At 33.9% G+C, this 22,441-nt stretch overlaps 1 protein-coding gene and 1 non-coding gene across 2 annotated transcripts; both read right to left on the bottom strand.

Annotated features, from left to right (window-relative positions):
• Nucleotides 1-11,091: 11,091 nt before the first annotated feature.
• LOC128289767 (small nucleolar RNA R71) lies at nt 11,092-11,198 on the bottom strand. Its single transcript, XR_008279412.1, has one exon. It is a non-coding gene; the product is annotated as a small nucleolar RNA R71 (small nucleolar RNA).
• Nucleotides 11,199-15,325: 4,127 nt separating this feature from the next.
• Nucleotides 15,326-22,102, bottom strand: LOC108467302 (uncharacterized). Its single transcript, XM_017767924.2, is given in 15 exon segments — nt 15,326-15,635; nt 15,754-15,791; nt 16,898-16,965; nt 17,115-17,205; nt 17,768-17,833; nt 17,919-18,031; nt 18,456-18,783; nt 18,944-19,011; nt 19,434-19,513; nt 19,593-19,630; nt 19,984-20,168; nt 20,569-20,611; nt 20,614-20,709; nt 21,531-21,594; nt 21,962-22,102. Coding segments are annotated over 15 exon segments (1,494 nt in total). The 5' UTR covers nt 21,988-22,102; the 3' UTR covers nt 15,326-15,445.
• Between the last annotated feature and the right edge of the window lie 339 nt (nt 22,103-22,441).

Genomic DNA, 22,441 nt, shown 5'->3' with positions numbered 1-22,441 from the left:
GACTTGGTTTGGGCCACATAGTGGCACCGACCATGTTTGTAGGGAAAACGAAATCGTGGGGCTGAAACACTTCATTCACGATTTCATCATTTAAATATACTTAAATCTAAAAAAATTTAAAAATTGAATTTAAAAAAAACAATATAATTGAAAAGAAATTAATTGAAAGTAATAATATTATTAAAATTATAAAAAATCATTTAAAAACTTTAAAAATATATTTTTTATAAAATTCTAAAAGGTTCAAGGCTTTTTCCAATTACTTAGAATTTTTTTAAATTTTTATAAAAATTTTAACTTTTATATATTATTTTAACTTTTAAAATTTATAATAATATATTTTGGAATTTTATAAAAATTTATATATATTTTTAAATTTTAATGAATATAAAATATAATATTAAAAATAAAAAGGGCATATTGTGTGTTCTAATAGCACCACGTGATAGGTCAATGTTTGGTCAACATCAACCAACATCGATCAATAGCCGTAAAAGTCAACATATTTTAATATTTAAATATTTAAAATTATAAATTTTATTTTTAATTTAAATAAATCCAATTACCATGTGTCATTTTTTTATTTGCAAAAACAAATTGCGTTCCACTTTTCCATTGGACAAAGAAACTTAATAGAAATGGACCAAAAATAAAAAATAAAATTGATACTTTAAATATTAAATTAAGATAAAAGAAAATTTGAATACCAACATAAAAAATTGAGGACACCTTACGGATTAAACCGTGAATTAAACCTTTAAAAAAATGAGTGGACGAGATTTAATTAATTGCTGTTTATTTATATAAACAGAAGATATCATATAATATATATGTATATATCTGGTGAGTTTTTGTTTTGCATTAGAAATATGAAGAAAAGGCCGGGTGGATTTAAGATGGATAGGGAGGAATCTTAAGCAACTTTTTGGCTGCTTTGTTGGTTTACTAAGCAAAATTTTCCAAAAGGAGAAAAGGGATTAATTTAATAGTATTATTTTATATGTTTAACCCACGAAAGGTGGGATTTGAATATTTGATTCTTTTTGTCCTTTAAGACAGGGAAAAGGCAAGGGATAATCTTAATTATTCCAACCTCAAATATTACCGTGATTTTCATTTCCCTAAATTATACCTTTCGAAGATGATCCTATTCTAGCTAATTTCTACACATTTCCGGTTCAAACATATAGTTTCTGTGGGTAAATCCCATTATTACAACATCGTCCTTCCATAATATTAGGATGGCAATATAACGTAACAAGGTCAATGTTATCAAATTCATTATTAATTTACAATTTGCATATTATTCGCCCATTTCACTATAGAGATTTTTGAAAATTACTATCAATTTCATAGATGTTATATATATCTATGCCCCAATTTATCTACTTTAATTTTTACTAGTTATTTTTAATTTTTTTTAAATATAAGTAAATATTTTATTACCTCAAACAACTGCTAGGAAACAAACTATCACACTAAAATGAAAACAATAAACAAACAGAACACAAAAGAGTTGTATACGTAGTTTGGTTTTCCTTAAGTCTCCGAGTTTAGGTCGATGAGAAATATCCACTCTCTTCAATAATTACAACAGATAATCCTATCCTATCACATCCCGTAACAATTTTCCTCACTTTTGTATCTTGAGGACTCTATACTCTCACCATTAAATTCCCCCATTGTGAATTCAACAAGTAAAACCATAACATAAAGGTTTTACTATCAAAATGCAATCTTACAATAATATTCCTCACAAGAATAGGTTTAGTGCTTAATTTTCTCAATACATTAACCTATACAAGTCTCTCAATTATATAAATTTATTTCGAGACTTGCTAACATAAGAAGATCTATCGCAATCCCACTAAAAAAATAATAAAATAAGTTGGATACAATATAATAATAACTAGTAATGAAAACATAGAATATTGGCAACTAATCAATCAGAGTTTCTATCCAATCTAATATCCATGATCCAAGGAATTAGATAAGGTGATTTAATTCAATCCAACCTCCAAAATATGTTGCCCCATGCGATATGATCTTTATTAATGGGCTACATATCATCCAAAAACTCAATACAACCCATATATATCATTCAATAAATTGCCAACACTTTAAATATGGAAACTTTCTTAACACAGTTTTAATGGCTAAGGGGTGGGCACTCCTTTAGCGCTCAATTTGTCAGTTCCATATTTTCAACAATCTCCCCCTTTGGCAATTTATTTGAACAAAATATACACAATGCAGGAAACTAAGTTATCAAGTAACCTTAGCTCCCCCTTAGCATATTCTTAGCAACTCAGAAAACTTAACTTAGTAGATAATTAAGTAATTAATCACTAATGCTAAGATAGATTTGCATAAATAATCAACCAACAATAATTATAACTAAGTAGGCTAATTAAGCAATGGAATAATGTAACAATATAATTGACATTCATAGCAGAATTCAACACAAATTCATCACAAGAAAAAAGTTGTAGCAGTCAATAAATTACAATCATCTAATTAAATAAAAGACAGTAAGAAAAACTATAAAAGAGTTTCAAAAAATTCCCCCTTAAAATTAGACTTCAAAATTAGCAAAAAAAAAAAGTAATCAAATTAGCATTTTTCCCCCCAATTCATACAACATCATCATTTCTCCCCTTCAATCCATCATCCTTCCCCTTTCTATTTGACAAAATGCCAACCTATTCATGATAGGACAGGCTAGAAGATCAGTAAGTGTTAGAGTATAAGCTTATGTTCGGTTGTTAGTAATCAGTTATACAATCTGGTATATTATTAATAGAATTGGTTAGTAGTAGTTAGTCACACTTACTCATGTATATAAGTTCTATTTTTGTACTGATCCAAGTAAATAAATAATACTAGAATATTCAGTTGTTTTCATTCTATATTACTCTTTATTATTCTAATTTCATACAATTACTAACATGGTAATAGTCGTCTGAGTTCCTAGAGGTCTTTCCCGTTGCCAATTTATGGCCAATTCTGCTGATTCTACCGCTGTTGATCGTGGCAATCCCTCCTTCTCCGGATCTCGTTTGGTTCAGACATTTCCTTGTCATGACAGAGTGAAGTTAGATGAAGGAAATTTTGTGCAATGGCAATAGCATATCCGATTAATAATTGAAGGTTATGAATTGCTAGGAATTCTCGAAGGGACCTTACCTGTTCTGCCTCGTTTTGTCCCTTCTCCAAATGCTGTCTTGACTCCGAATCCCGATGCCTCTCTATTTGTTTAGCAAGATAAGCTTCTTTCTTCTTGGTTACTATCAACAATTAGCACTTCTTTATTGTCTTCTTTTATAGCAGTGAAATCGACGTGTGAGGTGTGGAGCACTGCGAATAGCCTCTTCGCTACTGCCATTGGAGCAAAGTTGTCACGCATAAATCATAAACTCAAATCCATCAAGAAAAGGGTGATGTCAGTCAAAGAATATATTGCTAGTGGAGGTCACTCCGATGACACAGGTGACAGACCCCGTGCGTGGTGGCCATTCTTCTTCTACTGCTCATGGGCGTGACTTTCAGACTCAACTTTAGTGCCAAATTTGCGGTAGATATCGATATATGGCGCAATGATGTTATTATAGGTTCGATCGCGACTATGGTGGCCCCTTTACTCCAGCTTTGACCGTGGCTCCAATGTTCTCCGGTCGTGCGAGTCAAGGATAGGACAAGGACGGCCTTGGTAAGCTTAGCTAGTGTCTGTTGGTTCGTGGTGGTCCGATTTCCTTCAGTGGCCTTGGGCAGTACATTGGAACCTCAGTGGCGGCCTCGATGGTGTTTCTTTACAATGTTTTGTGGAGAGGGTTGCAAACTAATTTCTCTATGCCCACTCCGCCATCTACTAGGGTTACGAAACCCTTTGTTGATTGCCATGGCAATAGGGTAGGCCAAATGGTTGGGCCAAATGGTGATGGATCGAGCCCGCACTATGGCCATAATGGTGCCCCTCTCTTGCCGCACGGTTTGGGTCTTCAATGTGGGTCGTGTTTTGATACTACTAGGTCGGTTGCTCGAGGCCGTGGATTTGGGCCATATGCTAGGCCAGCTGCTTCAACTCCTAATGTGGGACAGCATATTGGGTTTAGTGCCAACCTTGTTGGGTTTGAGACCAATGGACATAATTTAGTCTAAAACAATGGGACTGGTGTCCCATGATGAACTAAATTGAAGGCCCGTGTTCATGATGTTGATGCCTCGTTGTGCATTGAGTTACCTCGTATCCCTGATTTTCATGACTCTAATTTTTTGACTACCTTTTGGTCTAATGTCAATACGACTCATTATGGGTCTAATTTTGATAATGACAATTCCTATATTCCTATACCTGTAGGGACCTTCTCTAGGTGCCCTGATTCAGAGGTTAAACATCATGTCTATCAAGAGGCCACCGCTTTGCATGAGTCCACGCATACTCAACTACATCTCCTTTTCTCATGGGTGATGGGACTTTTACAAAAATATCGTGTGTTGGGAACTCTATTTTACCTACAAAGAGTAAGATGCTTCATCTGTCCAATGTTCTGTGCGTGCCAAATCTATGGAAGAATCTATTATCTATTTCTCAGTTTGCTAATGACAATAATGTGTTCTTTGAATTTCATCCATCTTATTGTGTTGTTAAGGACATCTCGAATCTGGAAATTTTGTTACGGGGCCACACTCGTGACGGGCTCTATATTTTTCATCGGTTACTCTTGATCTTTCTGTCGATGCTCTTTTTATCTACAACCCTAGATTACAGACTCGTAATAATGGTAATGATGTTTTCATGTTATGGCACCAAAGAATTGGTCATCTGTCTACCTCGATTGTTAAACTTGTTCTTAATAAGTGCCAAATTGTCTCCAATAAAATGTGTCTTGATAATATTTGTATTGCATGTCAAAAAGGAAAATCTCATAAACTGCCTTTTTCAAACTCTTCTACTGAATATAAAGATTTTTTTATTTGATTCTCTCTGACTTATGGGGACCAGCGTCGGTTGTATGTGGTACTAATCTGTATTATGTTTTATTCATCGACATGTGTAGTCATTTTATGTAGGTTTATCTCATTCAACATAAGTTTCAGGCAGTTGAGTGTTTTCTTTAGTTTCATCAGATGATCAAAACTCAGTTTGGGAAAGATATTAAGAGCTTTTAAAGTGATTGGGGTGATCGTATCATGCATTCACATCAGTGCTGGCTAATCTTGGGATACTTCATCACCTATCCTACCCACATACATCTGAGGAGAACAAAGTTGCTGAGTGAAAACATAGATATATTGTTGAGATTGGTCTTATTCTTTTAGCCCAAGCCAGTCTGCTTATGGATTATTGGGGTTATGCCTTTTGTAGTTCCATTCATATCATAAATTGTCTACCTACTCCAGTCTTGAAAGGCCAATCTCCCTACCAAGTTCTTCATGGTCGTAAGCCTACATATGATCATTTAAGGGTGTTTGGGTGTTGTTGTTTCCTGTATCTGTGATCGTTTACGCATCACAAGTTGGATTTTTTCTTAACCATATACATTTTTGGGGTATAGTTCCCAATATAAAGGTAACCACTGTCTCAAACCAGCTGATAAAGTAATTGTTTCTCGTCATGTAGTTTTTGATGAATGAAAGTTCTTGTTTTCTTCATCTAACATGGACCGTATTAAACCTAGTCTGCGTATCTCTATATATTTTCCTCTTGTTCAACCTACTGCCTTACGCCCTATTGGAATAATCGAAAGTACCATTGGTATGTTATCTTCTCCTCTTCACTATAGTTCTATGCAGTCTACATTAGGTGGTTCATCAACTGAGGTGGGGTCTACTCATGAGGAATTCCTGCCCTTAACCTCGACAGATGCGGGTGGTCTGTCTGCTTCTAGTAGTTTCTTTGGCTCTACCGATTGTTCCACTAGGAAATACTCATACTATGATTACTAGGTCTAAAGTCGAGATTTTTAAACCTAAGGCTTTGTCTATTGAAGCTGTTGACTAAGAACCATGTACGGTTGAGGAAACACTTGCTAACCCAGAGTGGCGACTAATAGTCCAAGCTAAATTTGATGCTCTCATAGCTAACTCTACTTTAGAACTTGTTTCTCTACCTCATGGACGAAAGGTAATAGGGTGTAAGTGGCTCTTCAAAGTAAAGCAAAATCCTAATGGGACTATTGCTTGGCATAAGGCTCGGTTGGTAGCAAGAGGGTGTTTGCAGATTTTCGGGTGCAATTTCAAGGAAACGTTCAGTCTAGTGGTCAAACCTGCTACTATTTGAACCATACTCTCGGGTGTTGTATCTCATGATTGGTAACTTCATCAAGTCAATGTCAACAACCTCCAGGTTATGTTCAGTCTGGTCCAACTGGTGAGCACTTGGTGTGTCATATGATAAAGGCATTATACGGGATGCATCAAGCTTCACGCTTTGATAAATTGAAAAGGTTTCTTGTTTCTACCAGGTTTCTCGTGTCCAAATCTGATGCGTCTCTATTTTTTTGAGTAATGATCGAGTCTGTCATCTATGTTCTGGTTTATGTGGATGATATTATTATTGTAGGGAGTACGACTGATAGTATAAATAGATTTATTCAGCAGTTACATAATGAGTTTTCCCTTAAGGATATGAGAGGCCTTTACTACTTCTTAGGTATTGAAATTACTCGATCCTCCCCTAGATGTCTTCATTTATGCTAGCGCAAATACATCTGGGATCTACTTGATAGAAGTTCCTTGACTAATCCAAAAAGTGTCCACACACCAATGGTCAGTTCGTTTACATTATCTAAAGATGAGGGCGATTGTCTTGTTGATCATACAGAATATTGAAGCCTTGCCGGTGCACTTCAATATGTGGTCTTGACCCAACCTGGTATTGCTTATGCAGTGAATCGTGTGTGTCAGTTTATGCATGCACCTACTTCATTTCATTTGGTGGCCTTAAAAAGAATCTTATGGTATTTAAGTGGGACTATTGACCATGAGTTGATTTTTCGTCCATTCGACAAGCTCCATCCGACAAGCTATCTCTCATTGGTTATACTGATGCCAACTGGGGATTGGATTTTGATGATCACCGGTCTACAATAGGATATTGTGCTTATTTTGGTGATATGCTCATTTTGTGGTGTTCCAAAAAGTAACAAGTAACACGCCAGAATCACTATAATGTATCGCGATAGTCCGCAACAAATGCTAGACTTCGGTATATCAAGTTTAAAATCACAGTTCAGGAATCATCATCTCGTCTCAAATCAACCTTGTATCACGAACAATATAACCTATTGGCATGTCAATCGTACTCTATCCTACGTTCATTTGGCTCAAGAGTTATCATCGTTAAACAGTGTTACAAACAATTCATTATTTCAATTCTCATTAATTCAAAATCGAGTATTGAAATGATTGATTAGCAAACAAGTTGTTCATTCAATATGCAATTCAAAAACGTATTAAACTAAAACAAACGAACTTACAAGGGCTAATCTACAATAACAGCAAAAGTCTAAAGAGTATTCTGCAACCATCCCTTTTTCATCGGTTATCAACTTGTCTTTGATCTATAATATAATTATTTCCATTATTAATCTCAAATTCATAAATTAATCAATTTAATATATATAATTCTTTATTTTCAATTTTGCATTTTGTCCCCAAACATTTACATTCCATATAATTTAATCCTTAATATTAAACAAGTTAAATCCACAATAAACACATAAACCTTATAATGTGAATACTTAACCCTTAATATACAAATCATATATCCTTAAATTTATAATAAAATCCTTCTCAGATTACAAATTATTCAATTAAATTCCTAATTTCCAAAATTATAGAAAACTACTCTATAAAATAACCCAAAATCAACATCAAGCACCCAAAAAAATTCTTTCAAGTAAAAGACTTCAAAAACATTAAGGGTATACTTTCTAAACTTTATTAATCCTACAAATTAACCCCTAAACAAGATAGATTTCAACTAAACTAACACAACAACATGAAATTCATGAAGAAACAATAAAGATTTTACTTACATGCAATAAGAAATGACAAAATCGAAGCTCCCCTTAGCTACTAAAACGGTGTTTCAGTTGGAATGAAAAGAAAATATGAGGAAGATGATAGTAGCTTTGCAATGTTTTATTATTATTATTATTACTTTTACTTTATTTTAATATAATTTAATCATAAAAATTCACTTAAAACAACTTCAAAATCGGCTGGTAATATTAACATTGGCCAATTTGCCATTTAAGTCCATTCAATAATATTTTTTAAACTCAAGCAGTACATATTAACTATTAGCGATTAACCTTTGCATTTATTTACAAATTAATTCTTTTTCTTTAATTAATATCTGAACATTAAAATTTCGTAGCAAAACTTTAATATGGCTGTAATGACCTCGTAAAAATTAAATAGCTAATATTTACGAACTGACACATCGATATTTATGGTCCTGGAACCACTATTCCGTCACCACTGAAAAACGGGTTCTTATAATCGATATATCAAATACTAATTTATTAATTCTCCTAATTAAGTCAAAACCAAACAAAATTCGACTTCACTATTTAAAAGTTAATAAAATATTAAAAATTTATCTACTAATTTTATTTTATAATTAAATTTAAATAATTTTATTATTATTGAATGATAATTTAGGTTAATTTGAATTTACATAATCTTTGTTCAAATTTCATTCATACCAATCATCTAACCATTTGTGTAATAGTAAATTTGTTGCATTTTTTTTATACATTGCACACTTCTACGTATAACTCTTTCTCAGCTCTTAAATTAGAAGAAAAATGCGCATAAATACACATGAATCCATGCACTCCTAATTACTACAATAGCAACAATGTCAATTGATTTAAAACTTAACCCACAAATGCATTTACTCAAATTTTTGGGCTAATCTCTTTAATAGCTCTTGAAAAGAGTTATATTTCAGGACTCTAGATTGAATTAATTGTTTGTACTTGAGTAAATATGTTTGCATATTTAGGACATTTTTAGAGCATTGCATAACAAAGCTTGGATTGTGCAATAAATGTCATTATTTGTTACTAGGGAAGAAATGTGTTGGTTATTGCTAGTAGCAGATGTAAGATGAAGAAGCAAAGAGAGAAAGGAGAAGGAAAATGAAGGAAGTGAAATATTGCCATGGAAAAATATTGGTTAGATAGCCAACAAGAATGCCATGGCAATTCTAGGAAGATGACGTGGCATTCAGTCCACGTCACTATCAAGCAGATATACTTGTACCAGATAAACCACCCTGAAAAAGAGGAAGCAAAAGGTGTGTACTGAGAGGGAAGGACCTACCCTATAAAGGAGGAAAGAGAAAAGACACAAGGGGATGAGGATTTTGGAGGAGAGAGGAATTAGAGAGCAGTTTTTCTCTGCATCGAATTCTCGTGGAAAATTTTAGAGAAAGGGAGGAGGGTAGCAGCTTACAGAGAAAAAAATCACAAACGCAAGGAAAGGGAAGTGAAATCTGCCCTGGGTTTTGCATCAAATTTCAGTATTAAAGTGAAAGCTAGAGCAACGAGAGCTTCCTGCAGTTCTGCCTTTATTTTCTTATTTGAACTTTGTGATTCGTAAACTTGAATAATGATGTTGAATGGTTTTATTTTGGATTTGAATGTCCAATCCATGAGCTAAATCTCATTGGGTTGGAATTATTTGGGTGAATTTTTACTATCTTTAATGCCTATGGTCTGATTTTCAGTATATTATTGTTTCATTTGATTTTTTTATTTTTTTAAATGCATGCATGCAAGCTCTAGACATAGATGATTGTATGGTATGTTGTTAGATCTAATTTAATTCTGAAAAGATTAAATAAATTGGATTATTATCAGTTGATACAAACGAGTATTCAAAAAAATATTTCCGGCACTCTAGACATAGAAGTTGTAATATGTATAGGGAAAGAAAGAACAATCTGGATATCATTCTTCAGTTTCTGTAGACATATAAAAATTCAAAATGATAGTTTAAAGTTTGGCTCTTAAAAGAAGCAGACTGCAGTAGTGAATCCTTGAGTAGAATGGTTAAGATTTTTCCATGGCATTATTATGATATAAAAATACAACCTGAGTAATTCCAACCTTTATCATTCAATAGTACAAATCCTTCCCACTTATTCTTGAGAATTGTCACAGCATTTCAGTTGTCCTAATATTTTTTCATTCATAATTGATTTTATTAATCCATTCATTAATTCTCTTCATCAATTTGTCATCTGTTTCTTTTGCACAGTTTAATTAGTTAAATTCATAGTAATAGCATAATCATTTTTTAATCAATTCCGGTCCCTGTGGACATGATACTCATCATCACTTTATTACTTGATTTGACATGTATACTTGCACATTCGCATTACACATTCACACGCGACAAGTTTTTTACGCCATTGCCGAGGATCGGTAATACTGGTGAAAATTTGGTTTGTTATTACCTCTTTAATTTTTTAGTTTAGTTTAATTAGTTGTTTTGATTTTTGTTTTTCAAGATTTTTGTTGGTGCATGAGTAGAGATATTGCTGCACTTGAAGAGTATTCTTTTGATCCAGAAATTGAGAGAACCTTAAGAAGAATAAGAAAATAATTGTGAGGAATGGAAAGAATTAGAAATGATCAGGTAAGAGAAGAGTCATTACATCAAAATGGAAGGGATGTTGATATTCCTCGAATAATAGATGAGAGAGACAAACCTATCAAAGAACATGTAGTACTGATCTTGGATGATCTAAATCCAAGAATTGTCAAGCCGCAAATTCAAGCCCAACATTTCAAGTTAAAGCCGATAATGTTTCAAATGTTACAAAATGTAGGGCAATTTAGTGGATTGCCTACTGAAGATCCACAATTGCACTTAAGACTCTTTTTGGAAGTCTGCGATTCATTTAGGCAGCAGGGTATTCCTAAAGATGCCTTGAGACTGATTTTATTCCCTTATTCATTGCGAGATTATGCCAGTGCATGGTTAAATGCATTACCGTCAAGTACGGTGGCATTTTGGAATGAATTTTGTTTGAGGTTTTTGCTAAGATATAATCCTCTAAACATGAATGCCAAATTGAGGAATGATATTACGTCCTTTCGGTAACCTGAGGATGAAACATTATATGAAGCATGGGAGTGATTCAATGAGTTAATTAGAAAATGCCCAATGCATGGTTTTCAATAATAGACGCAAATGGAAATGTTTTACAATGGATTGAATGTGCATACAAGGATAGCGGTTGACATATCTGCCAATAGGACTTTGCTCAATAAATCATTTAATGAGAAATATGAAATTCTGGAGAGGATAGCAAACAACGATTATCAATACCCCACAACAAGAGTAGGGACTGATGGAAAAACAACAATTGAGGTTAGTCACTGATCTTGATCGAGCTCAAGAAGAAATGGCTCTATTTTAGGGATATGTCAGACAACTTAAGAAATCTCTTAAAAATAACTTTACCCGACCTATGCCTACATTCTCTATTTTTCCTAAAGAATTGTTGTTGTAACCAGAAGATGATGATGATGAAGATGAAGAAACCACTGCAGGGAATAAGAACATAGAAAAAGAGAGAGAGGAGGAGAAAACTGAATTCGTACATATTGAATCTAATAAGGATAAAGCTGATATGACTCAAACTTCTACACCTGCTACAACTATCACTACACCGAAATCCATTACACCTATGACTGAGCAAGAGCGTGTGATTCATCAACTGGTTGATGATCTCAGAAAATTAGATACTGATGATGAAGCAGAGGTGCCAGTTAACCAGCTCAAAAGGAAGCGCTACAAGCAAGTTGCTTTGAAATCAGTTCGAGATGATGCTACTGAAGTGGAAAGGAAGCAATGCTACAAACGCATTACCAGAAAATCGACTCAACCCAATTAGAGTAACCCAAATTCCTTCCAAGCTTTTGTTTTTATTTTCATTTGCATCTTTTTCATTTTATTTGTTTCATGCATTCCTATTTGGTTGTCATTACATTTTTTTATTTGTAAGTTGTTATTTTTGCATTTTGATATGTTTCATTGTTCATGCATTGAGGATAATGCATCCCTTAAATTTGGGGGTGTGTTATGCTATAAATATAGAATACAGTAGATATATGTTTCAATATTCATGCATTTTTTTATTCATTTTTCCATTACAACAAATGCCAAGTAACTGTCAAACTATGACAAGTATATTGTTATCTATGATATTCGATGAGGATAATAACTCTTCGATAAAAATAGAAAATTGTGATGGGTTAATATGTATGTTTAGTTTAGGATAATTGTGTGAAAATTTATTCCTAAAAGTAGAATGCCCTATTTATAATTGTAATTAGTCTATAGTAGGTTTCTTTTAATACATTTAGGATTTTTAAACTTAAATTCAATAAACCGATAGTGTGTAATAATGAATATCATGACAAAATGATAAGAATCACTCAAATGTTTGAAAATGTTGAGTAGATCAGTAATAATTTGTTTGCTCCATCGTATTATTGACCAGAAAAACAAGTTCAAATAAGAGTGAGTAAAAATAGGAAAATAAAAAATACAGTTGAGGGACACTCCACTATAGTAATAGGCTGACTAGCTAAAGAGATAGTTGTTTGCTCCATCCATCTTTTTAGTTAAAAGCCTTAGTTTCATGAGTGAGTTACATTCAAATTGTGGCATGATGTAATACCAGGAAATCTAGTGTATGCTCCATTGAGATTGTCAAGTAAAGAAACCATGTGACAGATGAATTCCCTAAAAGAAAAAATATTTGTAATTAAAGTTTTGAAATGATAGAATAAATGAGAATAGAGAAACTGAGTTTAGAAGAAAGATAACCTAAGTGCATTAGGAGGTATTTACTATAGTCAGGATTGCATGAATATTTAGGAATTTTTATTTTTAGGTAACATTTTCTACACGTCGCTTACTAAACAAACCTACAAAACTTGAATATTTTTTTTTAAATAGAAGACTGCTAAAAATGGAGGTATAGAATGTACGTCAAATGGTTTAGCAGTATATATGGTAACTATGTGTTATGGCAAATTCATGCATTCATACATACTCATACATATTTTGCTTGAGGACAAGCAATAATTCAGGTTTGGAGGTGTGATAACTCTTGAAAAGAGTTATATTTCAATTCTCTAGATTGAATTAATTGTTTGTAATTAAGTAAATATGTTTGCATTTTTAGGGTATTTTTAGAACATCGCATGAAAAAGCTTGGTTTATGCTATAAATGTCATTATTTGTTACTGGGGAAGAAAAGTGTTGGTTATTGTTGGCAGCAAGTGCAAGATGAAGAAGAGAAGAGAGAAAGGAGAAAGAAAATGAAGGAAGTGAAATATTGCTATAGAAAAATGTTGGTTAGATTGCCAACAAGAATGCCATGACAATTCCAGGAAAATGATGCAGCACTCAGTCCACGTCACTCTCAGCTAGTTATACTTGTACTAGATAAATCACCATAAAAAATAGGAAACAAAATGTGTGTACTAAGAGGGAGGGATCTACCCTATAAAGGAGGAAAGAGAAAAGATACAAGGGGATGAAGATTTTGAGGGAGAGAGGAATTGGAAAGCAATTTTTCTGTGCATCTAATTCTCGTGAAAAATTTCAAAGAAAAGAAAGGAGATGGTAGCAGCTTACAGAGCAAAAAACCACAAACACAAGAAAGGGGAAGAGATATCTGCCTTGGGTTTTGCATCAAATTTCAATATTAAAGTGAAAGCTGGAGTAGCGAGAGCTTCCTACAGTTCTACCTTTATTTTCTAATTTGAACTTTGTGATTCATAAACTTGAATGATAATGCTGAATGGTTTTATTTTGGATTTGAATGTCCAATCCATGAGCTAAATCTCGCTGGATTGGAATTATTGGGTGAATTTTTATTATCTTTAATGCCCATGGTCTGATTTTGAGTAGATTACTGTTTCATTCGATTTGTGGTTATTTTAAATGCATGCATGCAACCTCTAGACATAAATGATTGTATGGTAAATTGTTAGATCTGATTTAATTCTGAAAAGATTAAATAAACTGAATTATTATTGGTTGATACAAACGAGTATTCGAATGAATATTCGCAACACTCTAGGCGTAGAAGTTGTGATTTGTACAGAGAAAGGAAGAATAGTCTGGATATCATTCTTGAGTTTTGTAGACATACAAAAACTCATAATGATAGCTTAAGTCTGGCTTCGAAAAAAGTAGACTATAGTAGTGAATCCCTAAACAGTAGAATGATCAAGATTTTGTCATGGCATTATTATGATATAAAAATAAAACCTGACTAATTCCAACATTTATCATTCAACAGTACAAATCCTCCCCATTTATTCTTTGAGAATTGCCACAACATTTCAATTGCCCTAGCATTATGCTCAATATATGAATCTTAATATATTAACAATTTTCTCACTATATAGATTTTAAGACGTGAGCATTTTAGTATGTTATATTCATATTATGTAATCGTATCTAATTTAATTCTATCAATTCAACATTTAGAGCTGATAGTGACCATCCTATACTTTGATAGTTGAGGATGAGTAATGACTTATTTAGCAGTATTAATTCTTTCAGCCATGGGGCCAGAGAGACAATAATTCCCATATATACTGATTTTAGCTTTAGTAAAGAAACACCCTTGGTTATCACCCAGATTAATATCTCACCGCACCAGACCCAGCCCCAGCCCCAGCCTGATTGGCGCTTCTAACTTGAATGGACCCTGGTTAATGGGGACTTGATGCGAAATTCTCTGGACCCCTTTTTTTTAGTGATGAAACAAATGAATTCCTCAAAACAACATGATCAAATCTATGACCCTACAAATCTTGATCAACTCCAACAAACCTTCAACCCTTAGCCCCATCTTATCTGGATGATCGTGGCCTCAAGTGTCATGTGTGGTCATTATCTTTTTTCCCACACAACCAGGTTATTGGGGTGTGTAGTGCTCACACTTTCATAGCAAGACCTTTCCTTTTCTTCCCGATGTGAAATATAGCACGAGCTTTGTTTTACATTCCTTTCCTTCAAGAAGCAACTTAGCCTACCCTTCGAGGGTTTGGCGAAATAATCTCATAATGACCTTGTCACCGTCACTTGGCTCGTGAGCTGTGGGTCTTGACCCTCTCCCTTCAAAACCGACTTATTGGGGCATGCAACACCCACACTTATACAGCCCACACTGTGAGATTGAAGTACCCCGCGTACCCTTCGGATATTTGGCGTGACTGTGACAAATGCAACATGAAATCTTCAACCACTCCCCATCCCTACTTTGCCATATCAATTAGGAAAGTGTCTTCCATTATATTTCTCAGATTTTTTCTCTTTTGTTTAAACTATGTATAAACATGAAACAGCACCAAAACAAACATCTCTATCTCTAATATTTGGATTAACAAAGGAATCAGTCGACTTGCATGTTTTCAGGGAAGGGGATTGAAGCACAACAATGATAATAACCATTCTCATCATACTTGAATCTTTGAGAAAGATGAGCCTCCCGGATGTGATACTCGCCCCATTCCTCCGATCCAAACTGCTTGAAAATGCCACATGCGTTGAAGAAATCGGACTTTACCTTCCGATTTTTCCTCCTGAACAGTTACACCCCAAATAAATAAATAAATAAATTAGGGAAGGCACAATCACGAGGTTGCACAGCACTGCTACTTATAACAATAAATAAACATTATTACGGAAATGGGGTGGCACCTTTTCCGATGCTTCGCATTCATCACAGTGGCATGCAACTGAAATTTAACAACAGATACAACATTAATATTTTTGAGACCAGAAGGAAAGGAAAATAAAATGAAACTAAAAAACCAACTAAACATTGCTTCATACAAGGCACACAAGCATATATTGACTTCTAGATATGATTCTTTTCCCTTTCTTTTTGATCTATTTCCTTCCCTCACAATAGTCTTAACTAGATTTGCAGCAAACTAAGTTTGTCGTCCAGTGTTTGACATACAAATCTAAAGGTATACATTTAAGAGAAGGTGCCTGTCTTTATGATTTAGAGGATCGTTTCTTGAGGGAGGAAAACAATCAGACCTGACCCGAGGCAAAGCAGAACCCATAGACTGACCTTGAGGGATGTGGGGGGGAGGGGTATAGATGAGTGCTATGGTCCCTGTCATGTAAGAAGAGTTTTACACTTTGCAGGTTTTTTCAAGGTCAATCCATGGTGATATGCACCTTTTACCTATGTTCATCTTTCTGGAGCTTTTCTAGAGAGAACATTGTAACACAGACCAAGGCTCAATGACATATCGCGTTACTATTCATTCATACAGTAGGCTTTACTTTACCATACATAGGTGTAATTAAATATTGTTTCCTCACATTTTACAGATTGATATCAGTAAACAAGTATCAAGTGAATGAGGTCGAATTGAAGGAAATGAAGAGCAGAGCATGCCAAAAAGGTGAATCTAGGATTGAAGGGTAGACAAAAATCTCTTTATGCTGGTAGATTTGAGCAAACAAATAAGGCATACCTCGTTCTGAGTAAAGAAGATCAAATAAACAAATGAAGAGAACACAGTTACATTGATTAATGATCAGGTGAAGGCTTTATTTACAAGTGGAAACCCAAAGATTTTCTCCTAAATTCGTGAAGTATTCAACATTAAAATCTCAACTAATAAACAATCAACACTAAAATATCTCAACAAATAAAAGTGTAGCAAGGACTCATTCAAACTTATTTGAAATTCAAAAAACAGCATTGCTGTTCATTCATTAATACCGAGAACATCTCAACTAATAACTACACAGATAGCACAAGCTTTTAATACTACAGGAAAAAAGAACAAAGAAAAAACACACATAAGGCCAAAAGTCTTACCTTGAATTCATGTCTGATATCTCGCTCTAGAACAAGCCCAGCCTCAACAAAAGCATCAATAATAACTTCTAAGAAATGATAAGGAAACCAACAGAGAAATTGACAGAAAAGTTTAAACTTCAACAAAAATTGGGAACATGATTATTGTTCTTGTATTTCCAAGTGCAGAATCAAAAGAAAGGAAATATTATAAACTGGAAGAAATAAAAAAGGATACGACAGGCACGTGAAAGTCGATTTTCACTGCCAATTTCTTCTACAGGAGCATAGACAACACGGGCTTTATCCAAAGAACCTCTCATGCAATCCTGTGAAGGTAGAAAGATTTTAACTCAAGAAGTGTGTCCATGTGTCCTATAAAATGCCCCTAAAATACAATGCAAAATAAATGAAAGCAGCTCCCTCTTTCCGGCAGTCTGGCCTAATTAAAATTATTTGTAACTAGTTAACCAAATTAAAGAAAAGGCTGTAAACTAGAGCCTAGCAGTAAATTACAGTCATAATAGGATGACTCAATTAGCTAATTGAAAACTAGGCAAGAGTACTTTTGATTTACTGCAATCGCTCTCCAGGGTGATGAGTTGAACCTTGAACAACCGCTAAGAAACCCAATTTTTTATTCTTACAGTTCAGATAATAAGTTCTCCAATGGTATGCAATCAATTAAACCCAAGCATGCTTATCAATATCTTAAAGGAAATTTATGAAAGAGTCAATGCTGTCCGAGTTTGCAGACTAACAGGCTTGAACAGTATTAGCTCATTCACAAGTAAAAATCACATATTAAGCAAGCAAGTGTCAGAATATCAGGGCTAAAAATCACATATTAAGCAAGCAAGTGTCAGAATATCAGGGCTACAATGAACTTACCAGACCCTTAAGTCTTACAAACAGAGGTCGATTATCCAAGGCATCCATCACTTTTGGGGAGATACTCTGTGTGGAAAAAACAAAACATTATACATCAAGCAATTCTGGAATTGGCCAATATCGAACTGATCATTCGATGCAAGAGATTTACCTTCAATACCTCAGTTGCTAAATTAACTCGTTCTTTGTTCCACAACTTCAACATGAGCACCGTCAGGTGAAATGTTTTAGGTTTAATAAATATGGACTTTTCGATTCTCAAGTCTGTCAAGTCCAATATATATCAGCAAGGTTTGTTAAAGCAATAAGAGGAAAATGCTTAGAATGCTAAAATAAAGGTATTGCAACTTAATAATCAATCACAAAGTTCTTGCAATTGCAGGCAGCAGCGTCTTGTTCCATGACTGTGGCTTACAACCCCTGAATCTTGGGGATTCATTATTCAGAGAATATTTATTTATTCAAACTCAACATGAAGTGCAATGGTTCCAAACCTTCCAAACATGAAATTTTCAGAGGTCCTTGACAAAAGATTCAGTACTAATACTTGCAATGACGATAAAGGTTTATGCATGTATATGTGCATATGCAAGGCATATCATGCTATCTATGCGTATAGAGTTCTAATATATCTAAATGGAAATTTTAGAAGAAGGGGAAGCATCAAAGAACCAGATTGATCGCTTGCCTGATAAACTAGAAGACTTTGAGTCTTTAGGCTCTTTAGGTGCATAACTAACAAGAGGTATGCCTCTTACATCCACCTTAACACTTTCCATGTCATTGGCAACTTTAAGTTCAACTGCCACAGCAGATCCTTTATCTAGATGCTCATCCTGAGCATCACCTTCAGAACCATCTCCATTGGAGTTGCCTTCTAGATTCTCACCCGCATTAGCATCACTGATTCCTAATATTGAGTTCTGAAAGTTGAAGAGCTTTGCAACCAGCTCGGGGTGTATAGCTAATGGAAGAGACACAAAATGAGAGTAATCTAGACTTGGATTCTTAACCGCCTGTATTATGGAAACAACGAACCCAGAAAAGGTTATTCATTATCGGCTACCAGTCATCAAGTTCCTAATGGAAACAAGATATCGATTGCCAGAACTGTCTCATGTTGACTAAATATTTATAAACATAGCATCATAAAATACAGGAAAATAGCTGACTAACCTCATTAATTATATGCTGTATCTCTTTTGAAGCTTTAGCTACGCTAACAGCTGAAGTGCCTTCAATAACTGCATGCAATAACCATTCAGGGAAAAATAAACCATTGGAATTAATTTCACATTTCATATGTCAAGGGCCATTCAACCTAAAGGCATAAGCTGTACATGGGGTTCAAGAAAAGTTTTTATTTGCCAACACCATGAAGGCATGGACATTAGCAGGCCCACCACATGCTTTATGCTGAATTGAATTTCCAACACAATAGTGGTGATTTGAGCTCTGGACCACAGATCCAATGTGCTCTCATACCATGTTAAGAACCATTCAAATATAAAGTAAAAATCCTAGTTAAGGTTCAAGAGAAGTTTTAAAATCATACGAGTAAAATTTTTATAACCAGATAAGTTTGGCATTGCTCAGGTTAAAATTGTATAAGAAATGTGATATAACCAAAAAAAGTATTTTAAGGAATTAAAAAACAAAATTTTACTAATAGCATCCTCCTGCTTTGATGACGGAAGGATAATCTGAACTCCTGTCTCCTTTTCAATCTTTTCCTTTGTAGATCCACTGTAGAGAATATAATATAATTTTAAAAGAATTAAAATAAATCTAAGGATTTGTAATGTTTAGATGCTGAGCTTCATACTCTTTTCCTCTGACAAATTGAATCACGGAGGCACCAACCTGTTTATCAAGCATAGAGAAAAATAGGGCAAAAAATTGAAGCTTACTATGTGGGAAAAAAGAAACAAAAAGAAAAGTCAAAGGCCTAGAGTAGATGCAAACATCATGCATGAACAAAAAGCTAATGTGGGAGCTATCAATAGAATAAAAGAAGCTCCAAAAGCTTGTAGTACGTAATTCCTAAAAGGAAGTTCTACTTTAGAATCATTTTCTTCAGGACCAAAAGTTATTGAAACTCAACAGAGATAACAAGAGGTATTAATTGTTCAATCCTCTTCTAGGGCAAGGACTAACAGCTGTAATGTGCATCAGAAAGGCAAGAAAATTTAACATGTTAACCAACTAAACTTTACCTCAACAGAAAGTGAGTGCTTTGCAGCTGAAAGCACTGGATTTTCTTTTGATGCTTCATCTTCAATATCATCCTCCAAGGCTTTAGGACTGACAGTTGCATCCTTAACTTCAATCATCGACTCATTTACTTCTTGCATTTGACTTCCAATTTCTGACTCAACCCCGACATCCTTCACCACAGGCTCTGCAAATTAACATAAAAGACTTTACAGGCCACATAGAATATGATATAAACCAAAAAAAGATCCAACTACCAAGCCAATCTACTGCTAAGAAGTATAAAGCTCCCATAGCTGCTGGATTGTAGAAAACCATATACAGCAACACAAGTAACAAAAATGTAAAGGACGTTTCCAAACCTGATTAGAAACTGATTAGAAATTTACCTGAAGTCAAGCATTTGATATTTTCTAAAATACTTTTACTAAGACCAACAAACAAATGTATGATTACATCAACAATGGAGAGAGATAAAGCCTAACCTTTAAAACATATGTACATATGAATAAGATGACCTTTATCAAAAAAGGATATGATAGAGAAAAACATCATGTATTTTGACTAGTTTCACAAACAAGAAATACCTTCAAGGGAACTAGCTTGAGTACATACTGGTTTCCATAAGGAGTACCTATCGTTCTTTTCCTCCTGTCCATCGTGCTGAGCTTATCTTTCACCCCACCTATCCTCAAATCAAGGCTCAATTTTTTATTCGAATATAGCCCCTGCAAGCAAGTTGGTATTACTTTAATGAACCTGACAACCTTGTAAGATTCTATCCACTTCAACTCTATCACGTCTATGGTCGATTCAATTTTAGCAGTTAGGTGGAAAAGAAAGAATACATCCAGATACCTTTTCCTGACTCTGTAGCATAACATAAGAACTCAAATAGCATAATTCAGACTGAGCTACTAATTTCAGGGAAAAAATATTTGCTTTAAAATAAGACAAAATTTCTTTTTACCTTTCCAAACTCAAAATGGGGCCTTATACCTATTCAATCCAGTGACCAAGCATAGACTTCATTGGTGACCAAAAGTTTAATATTTCGTTCAAATGCAGTAAAGTACTTCATAGTCCTTAACAAATAGAACACAAAAGATCAAGCTAACATACTTGGGATGGGAAGAAGAGAATCACAATGCTGATATAAGGAAATGAACTTGAATAGCTACCGAGGTTGCCATTTTGTGTGATCACTCCATCTAGATTTGGAGCACTGTTTGAGTCTTACAAAGCTATGACATATAATACAAAGTTTACTTGATTTTATTTTAAAATACACACACGAATTATAACTTCACTCTAAAAAAAGACGCCTATACAAACTGAGCCACAACAACCAAAACAAACATACTGGTGACATGGAAGAATCAAAGGGCAGTATTCAATTCAAGTGCTAGCAATAAGGCCTTATGACTTAAGATGATTACACTACCTTACATAAACATTTAAAATGAGTATTAAAACAAAGTTTAAAGGGGGGAAATCTTTGAAATCGTGATGCTCTTAAGTCTTAACACAAATTCTTTAAGATAAAAACCTGAAAATAGTTATCCGGCTTCGATTTGACATAAGTATTTGTGAGCTTCAACAAACGGTCAACTCTGCATAGATAATTAATACTGAATTACCATAGTATTTTTTAAAAAATGAAAGGCTTTCGGCGATTGAAAGCTTCATGTTTCATATTCATCGGTGTTTCTTTTAAAATCCTTTGAACTTTACAGTGCCTAACATATTGAAACAAAAACAACTGCTTGAATTGGAAAAAAAAAATAGTGCATACATAAACTGCTTGGCAGACAGGAATCAGGTATAACTAAAAGAAGAATGTAAGATTTGAAAGCAAACCTGTGGAAAATGAAAAAAACCCAATCTAACTTTTCACTTCCTTTCGAAAAGAAAATTACTATAAGCAATTTTAGAGCGAAAGTTAGTAAAGAAACAGAGGGTGAAGTAAAAGAAGCGTACCTGAAAAGAGACTTACAAGCAAACATTCGTATATTTCTGCTTCTGCCGCTGCCGCCTTCTCTTCCTTTGGACTTTGAGCAAGTAGGCTTTGATTTTTCTGTTCCACACGTGTGATTTCTTTCCCAGGTAAGAGAAGGTGCAAATGACAAGAGAAAAAAATATATAATAGAATTGTAATAGAATAAAATTATAATGGAGTAAATTGTAATAAAATAAAATTATAATAGTAATTTAATTATTTGATTGAATAGAATGAAATAGAACTGTAATAATGTTATTGTGTTTGGTTAAATGGAATAGAGTTGTAATAATATAAAAAGGAAATCGAAATTATCGAGTACCCTCAATAGAAATTTTATTAAAAGATGAGATTATTATTAAATATAATTTAATAAAAACAATAATACATAATTTAATCATATTTTAATAAATTTATTATTAAATATAATTTAACAATAATAATATATAATTTAATAATAT

The sequence above is a fragment of the Gossypium arboreum genome, chromosome 2, assembly GCF_025698485.1.
Source record: "Gossypium arboreum isolate Shixiya-1 chromosome 2, ASM2569848v2, whole genome shotgun sequence".
NCBI lineage: Eukaryota > Viridiplantae > Streptophyta > Magnoliopsida > Malvales > Malvaceae > Gossypium > Gossypium arboreum.
The sequence above is the reverse complement of the archived record's forward strand: the minus strand, read 5'-3'. Positions and strand labels throughout refer to the sequence as shown.